The sequence below is a fragment of the Primulina tabacum genome, chromosome 1 (genome assembly GCF_025594145.1).
Source record: "Primulina tabacum isolate GXHZ01 chromosome 1, ASM2559414v2, whole genome shotgun sequence".
Lineage (NCBI taxonomy): Eukaryota > Viridiplantae > Streptophyta > Magnoliopsida > Lamiales > Gesneriaceae > Primulina > Primulina tabacum.
The window spans coordinates 57,447,049-57,458,927 of NC_134550.1; the positions used below are offsets into that span (position 1 = coordinate 57,447,049).

Below are 11,879 nucleotides of genomic sequence, written 5' to 3' on the forward strand. Positions count from 1 at the left end.
AACTAATACTGAGCCATAAAAACCTATTGCAATGGCAAAAAAAAAAAATTCATACAGATAAACCTGAAATGCCGCCGTAAAAACTTGCATTAGTGATTAATCACCAAAAATTATCATTCAAGAAACAGCACAGTACTAACAAAATGAAATCTAAGGTAGGGAAGACCAGCCTCCGGACTAACTCGGAACGCAGTATTCTATTTCAGTCAACCATGTCAATTCGGCTGCTCCAACTTTGAAGGTGCTAGTTGGAGGTTTGATTTAGTGACTGGGGCGGTCATTGGCTTGTGGTGTTTGTGCCTTTCCCCCGCCTGTGGAGGCACCTTCTCAGGGAGGAGCTCACATTCGACCACCTCTGAGTCGGGCTTTCTTTTTACTTTCTTTTTTGGTAATATATCAGTTGGCCCAGAATCAACAGAATTTCTGCTGGAGTTGCCCTTCGCTTTTTCTTGCCTTGCTTTGTTCACACCCTGTATGTTTCCAGAGGAAACTGGTGCACATGTAGCAGGCTGAGCTACAGCAGCATTAAGGTTTGACTTGCTTGTCGAAGTTGCAGAATGGTCACGAGAATCTATTGACATTTTTTCTTGAAGATGGGATATCTGAGTCATGATTGGTACCTTCTCCTCGAGTGACATCTTCTATTTTTGGTGTCAAGACCGTCGTCTTCTTGCTTTTCTCTTGATCCTAAGCAACAATGAAAGAAAGCGCAAGAAAGGTGAGGCAAAAGAAAATAAAACAAGTAATGACACTCCAGTAAAAAGTGATATGATGAAAAGAAATATGGGACTCTGGACTCTGAAGGCATTATGACATTTTAAACATCTATTAGTCACACCTTCAAGCACCACAAGCACATTACACTTGCATAAGATTATAAAATTCACAATGCAATATCTAGAAATGCCATGCATTGGAAACAAGGAACAGATTCAATCCCCTGGATATTACTTGTATTCAAAATATGAGATAGGTTTTCCTAGGTGCCAAATATTTAAGTAGAACTGTTTTCATGAGCTGCACTCATATTTTGCACAAGCTCAAAAGTGACGTGAGATGTTACAAGTATAGTTGACAATGCATTTAAGATAAACATGCAAAGAAACAACATGCACTGCAGCCACGTACAAAATAAGTAACAACTGCAAAGGCCATTCCTCATTATCTGACACCATATAAAATGCATACCTTTCTCCGGTGGTTCAGTGCCCTCCTCCTATCTTTTGCTCTAGATATTGCACGTTTAACTCCCTCGGTATTCATGACTCCACTAGGCCACAATGTTGCAAGCTACAGTACATATATAAATATTTGTTTTACTAACTTGGCATTTATGTTGGGAGATGAATGGTATTCTGATCAGCCAAGAAAACAAGTAACTCAACAAATAAATGGAAGAGAGCTAAAAGGATCACTTACAGGACCCAAAAGTAACTCAAAGAAAAAATGATAAGAGAGTGGAAGTTATCCATGTCAACTCTATCCAAGAGCTCTCACGAGCATAAAACAAAGCAAATTTTTATCATATAATGCATAAACTATCTACCTCACGCAAGGACCGTCATCTCATCTAAAAATAGATCCTCTACTAATTTCAAATAAAATAGTGTGAGAAGCAAAAGAATGAATTCAATGAAAAGGAAATATCAGTATCAATCAATACTCTCTTCTCTCTCCCTCTGGAACGGAGAAAAAAAACGAGAGAGTGGGTAGAACTTCCACGTCATGTTGGCATCCTCATATGCGAACCAAGCATACTCACACTCTAATTCTCACATGTAAGAAATTAGTACACCAAAGGAACAAATATGAAATTGCAGAGAACAGATCTACAATCATCTGGGGTACATTAATGGAGATCGTTTCCCGCATCACATAAAAATATTGTTCCAACATAAGGTCTTCAGCATAAATTCTAACACTAAATAGTTTGACTAGTTAAAACTAAGCTGATATAGTGAACAGCTAGATCAATAATGTCCTGTTACCTCTTCGTACAGCCTTCTGACTGGTGTACCTGATTCTTCTTCCAGTCTCTGAAATGAGGAAAAAATGGAAAACTAGTCACCCCACTCAAAACTCCATTGGATAGGGAAAACACACTTCAGTGGAAGTGTGGAACAAGGGAAATCAGATGCATTACCTCAGCATAAAGGTCATAAAGGTCACAAATCTTATTTTCCAATGCATTGTCCATGCTGTATTTCCGTTTCAAGGTTTCTCTATCTCCCCGACCAGTTTCCTGAAAATCATCTAAAGATGCATTTTGTTGCTCAACCTGTAATATAAGTCAAATACCAAGTTTAGAACTAAAAACATTCACCCACAAATTTCAGCACAAGCCTCACTGATGCTTGGAAGGTAAGAAAAATATGCAATGCATATCCAAAAGAAGTCATTTTGAAAGATAAAAATCAGTGGTACGATGATCAGTCTGAAAAGTTCAACACCAATTTGATCTCAACATAGTAAAAACATACTTTAGATTTCATATGCATAATCCGCAGCTTAACCATATCTGCAACTTCTTGTTTTATCTTCTGCAATTGATCATCCTTCTCTTGCTTCACTGACAATCCCATATTAGCCATAACTTTAAGATTTCTCTACCATAAAGACACAATTTCTCGATCAGCTATTAGCGACATATGTTACGTTCACATCATACAAACACGTTGCATAAGTAACCAAATGCCGAGACTAAAAAGATTGTCAACCTTTTAAATTAAAGCAAAACATAAGGTTCCATACGAATCTGCCATACTAAATCAAACTTTCAGAATAACTCATGAAGCTATTATAGAACCGCATTCATTTCCTCGAGTAGTCAATCAAATTTGACAATAGCTGCTCACTACTCTGGACGTTTACATTGATTTATAGGCATTTAAAAAATGATAAAAATCATTCATTTGTCTGAGGCATGAATCGAGCTAATACAATCAAATGCAATAAATTAGTTTTTAGGGAGTTTTGCCAACAAAAAATGATAATTGTCACTCATTTATGTAAAGTTATGGGTTGGGTTGATACTTTCTAGTGAGATTTTGCATGGAGATCTGCAAATGGTCACATTATTTTAAGATACTCGGTAAATACACTTTTTACACAAAAATCTCAAAAACATAACAAAATCAGCGTGGCTTTTGCTCTGATGGATTTTGCATAAAAGCGCTAGTGAGAAACCAGGAGACAAATGGAGTGAGTTATAAGCAGAAAAAAGAAAACACAGGTAAAAAATGTAATATTACAGGTGATTTCTCAATCCAAAATAGAAAAATACTTTTAGCGTCCGAAGTTGCATCAAGTGGCCGACAATGCTCATCAGTCTATTAATCACATCCTTTGGTATTTTTCCATAGTTGACCTGCTGTAGCCCAGATACAAAATACAAATTTTAAATTTATCCGGAGCAAAGATTAAAGAAAAAACATAATTGTAGGACCAAATATGACTAAATAACTAATAAAACAAAGATGAAATTAAATTCTTTAATTGCTCTCTAAATACCGTCAATCGAGCAACTTTAGCCAGCTTTTGCTTTATTTCCGGCGGCAGTCTCCGTTTGATAGTTTGTGATGAATTATCAGGATCTTGAACTTCTCTAGATGGTGGTCTAGCTGTTGTTTCATCAATGAGAACAGAATGAGATGCATGTTTAGAGCACAAGCTGTATGATAAGGAAGAGAAACCATAAAGTAGAGTGAAAACTTTATTAGTCATATACATTCTGCAACTATCTTCTCTAACTCTTTAATTGCCTTGTCAAGCATTGTACTCTTTGGTCTAACAGAAGAGCCTTCCTTTCTCTGCATGAGGGGAGCCTTCTGTACACAATATAAAAGGATAATTAATAACAATAAGAATTAATAGACATGTTGATTGTAAAAAAAGGGAGAAAAGATGGAATCATCAGAGATTAGGATAAATTTGAAACAAAGAATTAAATATTTTTGCCAGCTCAGTACAAGCAGTCAAGCACTGAGAGGAGGTGCACAATGGAAAATCAGAAATTTAAAGCAAATTTTAACATCAGTTACAATACCGTGGAACTTGTAAAAAATGGGTCAATTAACAGCGCCAACCCTTTAAATATTAGTACTATGGCAGATTCGTATGGAATCCCACATTTTCAATATAGAATGGTAATTTACTTAACTCTACAAAGCCACAAGATTTTATCTACAAGCATTTCAAATGCTATCTCATACTCTAAATCTTATCCATATGACAAAAATTGGAAGAAAAAGTAAGACAAAACTACAAGGTCATGGATGAATCCTAAAAGCATTATGGTCGTAAAATATTTCAGACAACTGGTTAGGGCCCAACTATGTTGGAAATTACATGATACATTTCAAGGATAACCAACTGTCGAAAATGTAAACATGCTCACATAGGGTTGCAAGGAATCCTTGCTTGCAGGAACATTCAGGTCAAATCTTTCAGCAAGTGCGGCTTTCTCTTTTTGTTGCATAGACTGATCTGACTCATCAGCATTAGTTAATGGTTTTCCGGATTGAGATTTGTTCTCACATGAACTTTTATCGATTGGCCTCCGAATTGCGGTGTCTTGAAGTTCACTACCCTCTTTCTGTTTGTTATTATAACTCTTTAATGGGAGAACTCCAGTTCTCTGCTGGTCAGCATCCTTGTCTGGACCCATGGGATCACCATTCGACATTCCTGAAGGATCCAAAGTATTTTTGGAACCTGCAATTTAGCCCTTCAATGAGACCTCAGGAACATTTTCTGGAGAAACCAGATATCATATATTATTTACCTTGTGCATTTGGTACAGCCACTCTATTTGACTGACTAACTAATTTTTTTTCACTTGACGATGCTTTTCTACCTTTGTCCCCTAACTTCACATGCTTACTTGGATTATGTCCATCATCAAGTCCACCTTGACCTTTATCTAAATCTTTGCGTCTTCTCTTTTTTGGCTGCTGGGTTGCTGGTATAGAAGGTTCTCTGAAATTGAAAATAAAGGTATATTAGCGTGCCACCAGTACCTTGCAAGCAATTGATCGGAAAAATAGGATAACAATGTATTGCCCCAGCACAGAAAAACTCACAAAGGAAAATTGCAAATAGGTTAAATTGGAGTGAATTGAATGCAATGGCTTATTCAACATAATACTGTAAGAAAATATGACACATATTAAAAGAGACGTGTCGTGTAGGAATTGGCGACCGCCAAGAAGCCTACCATTTCTGACGAACAGCACATGCACCCTCAAATTTTTGAAAAATTGAGACGTGCACGTATCTCCTCTTTGACAATTAAGCTCCCACAATAAACTCATTGATGATATGAGTTTGCCTATAAATACCGAAGGCATTGAGGTCCCTATATATACAATATCATACAGAATAATACACCATCTATAGAGAGATTGGAGTTTTTAGAAGACTTCAATTGGAGGAAATCAGAATACTTAAAGATGATTCAATGGCTGGAGGTAACGCTCGATTTAGATTCCGCATATATTTGTTTATCATGTTTATATACGTGCAGAAACATGATTTTTAGAAAGAAAATATCTAACATTTTGTATCAGAGCCGTGATACCTCTGCCTTGAAAATTTGTTTTCTGAAAATCCGATATCGTAAGATTTTGAAAAATTTCTTTCTGAAATTTACGTAAGAAGCTTGAAGATCGGATAAAATAACTTACCTGAGAATTTTGTTGGCGGCTGCGTTTTAAGTTCTACTTTTGAAGATGATAATTGTTTTCTAAATATTTTTTTTGATACGAGATGATCAAAAATTTTTGAGAGCAATTCTTTCGAAAAGAAAAATTGCAGAAGACAAAGAAATGAAATGCATGGAATTCATTCTGATTCAATCAATATGCATAACGTATACACATTTAATATATGGAGCCCACTAATTAAATGAATAACGTGTACATGGAGTTTTCACATGCAATTTGCGGTTGAATTCTCTTGGAGATAAACAAATGTCAAATAATGTGGGTCCCAAAACATTATTGTGGGTCTAGCACATTAAATAAAATTAATTATTTATTTTATTATTATTTTTAAAATAATAAGGCATAATTAATTAATTAATTAATGTGTAATTAAGTTATATGTATAATTCGGTATACATATAGCATTTGGTCAAATAATTTGTACACATTAAAATAATTCCAACTTCGACATAATTTCTAATACAAATTTAGAAATTATTTTTGCATGTTAGGTATAATGTAAATATTATGGATAAGTGTTTGATATGTACATGCAAATTTAATATTATGTTTGCATTTATTCTTGAAATTTAAAATGCAAATAATATTGAAAAATAATTTTGGTAAATCAATATTCACATTATGTTCATATTAAATTATATTAAGTTGTTAATAATTTGAAATAAACATATCAAGTAAGATGTGAATATAATATTATAAAATATTTCAGATGTTCACAAATGAACAAATAATCCTCACTTTATCATTACTCTGATAAAAGAGAAAAACTGATGAGGAGCCCACATTTTTACGTAAATGTGATCCTCACTTTATCACTACTCTGATTGAAGAGAAAAACTGATGGGGAACGTAGTTGTTCATATTAAGTAAAATTGTGAATATAAAGTTATTTAATGAAGAATTTTGGCTTATAAGATTCACATAAATGTTGATAATTAAGTTGAATAATAAAGGTGACATGAGAAAACATGATCTGGGGGAGTTCTTCATAGATCGGTTTTAAACTGCCTTGACTAGCCACTGGTCTCCCTAAAGAATGTTGCTCTGACTAGGAGTTAGGTATTTAAAGGGCCTAAGCACTACCTATCTTTCCTGGGAGCACTCTTGGAAAGTGTTGATTGTGCTACTAAATATTATTATATAAAGATTTAAGTAAAGCCAAAATTTTTGTCTAGTGATCAGTATAATTTTAAATAATTATGGTTTAGCCACAACACCCTTAATTATGAGAATTTATACATTAAGTCAGATTTGGATCACATTAAGGGCATTTATTAAGTATAAAAATTAAAAAAAAACAAATAAATAAAATTGTCCAGTGATCCGTATAATTTTAAATAATTAAGGTTTAGCCACAGCACCCTTAATTATGAGAAAGTATGCTTTAAGTCGATTAAGGATCACATAAAGGACATTTATATAGTGATTCGTATAATTTTAAATAATTAAGGTTTAGCCACAACACCCTTAATTATGAGAAATTATACATTAAGTCGGTTAAGGATCACATAAAGACATTTATAAAATCAAAATTTATGTCTAGTGAACCGTCTAATTTTAAATAATTAAGGTTTGGCCACGACACCCTTAATTATGCAAAATTATACATTAAGTGGGCTGAGGATCACATGAAAGACATTTATTAAGAGCATAAATATTTAAAAAATTTGTGATTTAATGTCTTAGTGATTCGTATAATTTTAATTTATTAAAGAATATCTATAGCATCTTTAATTGAATTAAAATTATACATTAAAATCACATTTAGTTATAACAGACATAAATTACATAAAATTATTCATCATTTTGATAATACTTTGAGATGAATAATTATGAAGAATAAATTTTTTATGCATAAAGAATTTAATATCCTAGTGAATAGTGATTCGTATGATTTTAATTAATTGAAGAGTAGCCACAACATCTTTGATTGAATTAAAATTATACATAAATTATGAGGATCACATTTGGTTATAAAGGATATAAATTGTAATTAATTATATTTGAACATTGAAATTTATCCCACAAGAAATTTCGTCATGTTAAATATAATTAATTAGGATACAATATTGAATTATTTTCTTAATTTATTCACATGGATTAAGAATTGAATATAATTCAATAGTTATATCATTAAGTTGTATGAATCTAATTGAATTAAAAATTCAGTCCACAGACAATTTTTATGTTAGTGATTCATATGTAGATCATGATTTGCATGGGTAAAACATGACATATGGTTTATTGCTTCATTTAATAACATTAGCATGTATTCATTAATTTTGCAGCATAGTGCTATTACTCTGATATTAATTTATTGAGAATGACTTGGTTAGTGGGAGCGATCAAATTAAGAATATTGATCATTATGATGCTCATTCATCCACACAAGTTATATGTATTGATTGCTATTCACAACATCCTCCATTTAAAAGGTGTATTGTGAAAACAATCATATAAATTCCATAGAAAGTTGGTTCAATTGTCATTCATTTTTAAGATGAGTCTTCAAAACAAATAAAGTCTCATTAGGCAATATCGAACAACATAAAGAATTCTTCTCTAGTGATGATGGATATTTAATATTTCAAGATTAAGAAAACGATATGGATTGAAACATGTCTCACATTAGTGGTATTTCAGGTTTTACAATGTTATCTCATCATTAAGTTTTGTTGAGAATATTGTGGGCCATTATGAATACCAGAAGGTTAGTGGGAGCCATAGTTGTGAAAAGCGCTCGCCTCGCTCGCTTAAGCGCGAAGCGAGGCGAGGCGACCTGTCTGCGCTTCGGATTGTCCAGAAGCGCAGCAGGTGGACCAAGCGCACGCTTCAGTGCGCTTGGCCTGAGAAATTTTAAGCGATGCTATTGTGCTTCAGCCCAATTCTGTTTTTTAAATTTTTTCCAAGTCAAAATTTAGCCCAAGTCCAGCTCCAAAGATAAGCCCAGCCCATTTATATGAAAATCCCTATCCTTAGTTACGTTGTCTGCCTCTGCTGAAGTCCCCTGTTGCATTTGTGCGTGAGTCTTCTCTGCCTCTACCTTGCCGCCGCCGCCGCTCCACCGCCACCGCCACCGCCGCCCCTTCTCATTTGCTACAGTTGGTAAACAACTAAAGGTCTAAACCCTAATTTTAGGAATTTTTGTTTAAAATTACAAATTGTGTTTTTTATTTTTAATAATATAATAGGTGATTTGTTTTTATATTTCAGTATTTAAACATTTTCAAAGACTCTTTATTTTATTTTGATTTTTTTGATAATATTTTGTTTATTGCGCTTTTTTCCGTAAAGCGTGCGCTTCGCTTTGCGCTTGAAGCCCCAAGACACTTGAGCGCTTTTTTGCGCCTCGCGCTTTTGACAACTATGGTGGGAGCTTAATTATTATCAGAGTAATATAAGTATTTGACCACTAAAAAGCTGCAAAATGTTTTGAGATACCTTTATGGTATTAAAGTTTTACATGCTTATGTGAGACGAATTGACAATTTGGAAAGTGATCTGCTATTTCTACTGTCGAGTCAAGATTCGTCATTGAAGCACTATTGTGTGGTGTATTTTAAGGAAGTTTCATTATGAGCTTAGAATTATGAATTCTATGTCTAAGCCATTAAGATTATATTACTGCAATTCAGTTATGGTCTTTGTGACTAAAGCGGTGGTCGAATTAAGTATATCGACATAATGTATTTTAAACCGTTGGATAACGTTAATAAAGTGGTCATTGAACACGTTAGCACTGAATTGATGATCTTTTAACCTAAAGGCATGCAAATTTCAGATGTTAAAGGATCATATGGTAAATACTGATGAATTTGATTCCATAATAAATTTATGTTATATACATTTGGTTTTGATAATGAAACGCATTCAGTTATGATATTTCTAATATTCAGTTATGTACATATTCAGTTATCTTGAGAAAAATATCAATAAAGTTGGACCTCGAATAAACATTGTTTATTCATTAAGTTATACAGATTTGAGAGACATAATGCATTGTAATACATGGAAGATAATATTCGTTTTAAGATGACCTATCGCCATGATTCATGTATTTTGTTTTCTCCTATGGTAAATGAGATATATGTGTCAAGTGGGGGAATGTAAGAAAATATGACACATATTAAAAGAGGCGTGTCGTGTAGGTATTGGCGACGACCAAGAGAAGCCTACCATTTCTGACGAACAGCACATGCAGCCTCAAATTTTTGAAAAATTGAGACGAGCATGTATCTCCTCTTTGACAATTAAGCTCCCACAATAAACTCATTGATGGTATGAGTTTGCCTATAAATACCTAAGGCATTGAGGTCCCTATATATACAATCTCATACAGAATAATACACCATCTATAGAGAAATTGGAGTGTTTAGAAGACTTCAATTGGAGGAAATCAGAATACTTAAAGATGATTCAATGACTGGAGTTAACGCTCGATTTAGATTCCGCATATTTGTTTATCATGTTTATATACGTGCAGAAACATGATTTTGAAAAAAATCTCTAACAAATACTTCCTTAGTTTCTAACCCAAATTCCAAGAAGTCCAAAAAGGGGGTAACTTCTCACCATGTCTTAACGAGAACAATGTTAACATGAATATTTGGTTACAGGAAACACATTGCATAAATCTTCCCATATGTGTGTTTCACATTCGGAAATGAGTGGAACGCTGCATCATAAATATTGTTTAATATTAATAAAAGAACATCAAAAATAACTCACATGCGCTCCAGCTTCCCACGATTAACAAAAAATCCATCATGTTTTATCGCGGAGTTATCGACCTGGAAATAGTCGTCCTGCATAGAAGTAATACTCATTTATTATCTAACCATGCAAAAGCTGCAAATCAAGACAGCCAACAAACACTGCACGTTTAGAGAACATAGAAAAATAAAAAGTAGCACCCACCAACTCGGCATCATCTATGAACGAGTCATCTGTATCATACTCATCATCATCAGGCACATCATCTAGGACAACATCCTCCTCGTCGCTACTTCCATTACCCTTTAAATTCCACAAAGAGAAAGCACGTAGAATCAAAAATCACCACATTTACAAGAGAGATGACAATTAATGATAAGCTATTTAAATTTAGTAAGTAACAACCATAGGAAGAATTATGGGGAGCCTATTCAAATGCAACGCTATCCATAAGCCTGACATTCTGAGGAACATATTCAAATGTTTAACCAAAAAATTCATGATAAAACTTAAGAAACGATCTAATTCTGTGAGATTAACATTAAAAAATTCAATTTAAATCCAAAACACAAAGTAACATAAAATAAAACACAAGCCGACGCGACAACTAGCACTAAAGAGGATTCAATGAAATTAATCAGCATTAATATAACCGAACTACAACATACCGCATACATGCGCTCAATTCTCTCTATCACATTGTTCAAACGGTTGGAGCCAGCCTGCGCTTGCGAATCTTTGGCTTCATTCTCAGCGACCGTACGCTTCGAAGAAGAAGCCTCTGAAGACGGCGGCAATGGTGCCTGTGAAGTGGGCTGCTGGGCCTCCGAAGACGGGCCCACGATTGACAGGTCCGTCCCATTGGGCTGATTGGAAGTAGCCTCTTTAAGGAGTTTTTTCCACGAAACTATCGTGGTTTCACCCGGCCTCAATTCCACCCGGAAACGGAGGCGGCCTCCGGCGGATTCGAATGAGGATGCGGGTTTGGACCTGGAACCCGATTCGGATCCGGCCCTACCGCCTTCCACCATTGAAATTAGGTTTTGTATGTTGTATGCGGAGGCTATAACGGGTATCTCTATCAGTGAACTAAAGAATTTCGTTTCACGAATTGGGAATTTGGAAGAACCCTAGAGTGGAGCTGATCCTTGAGGGGAGGGAAGGGAAAAAAGGGAACTTTGCTTTATTTTTGCGCTTCCCAGTAACGGTTGTACCTATTATTGTTACGAGGAACAGTTGGGGGACTGATATGGATATTTATATTTCTTTTATATATATATATATATATTGGAATTCATATTTTACACAAAAATTGCTTATAACTTCGATTTCCTCGTTACTTTCGTTGTATTACAATGTACAAAAGTCCAATTTTTTAGATATGCATTTTATTTATTGTAAGGAGATTAGTTTCACTTAACGTTTGCATTTGAATTGGGAGGA

The 11,879-nt window shown here is 34.4% G+C and overlaps 1 protein-coding gene across 1 annotated transcript; it reads right to left on the bottom strand.

Annotated features, from left to right (window-relative positions):
• Positions 1-69: 69 nt before the first annotated feature.
• Positions 70-11,668, bottom strand: LOC142553828 (ubinuclein-1-like). Its single transcript, XM_075664334.1, is given in 14 exon segments — positions 70-611; positions 613-687; positions 1,189-1,290; positions 1,989-2,036; positions 2,144-2,278; positions 2,481-2,606; positions 3,284-3,370; positions 3,511-3,620; positions 3,728-3,827; positions 4,397-4,713; positions 4,784-4,977; positions 10,452-10,528; positions 10,641-10,739; positions 11,105-11,668. Coding segments are annotated over 14 exon segments (2,229 nt in total). The 5' UTR covers positions 11,468-11,668; the 3' UTR covers positions 70-215.
• Between the last annotated feature and the right edge of the window lie 211 nt (positions 11,669-11,879).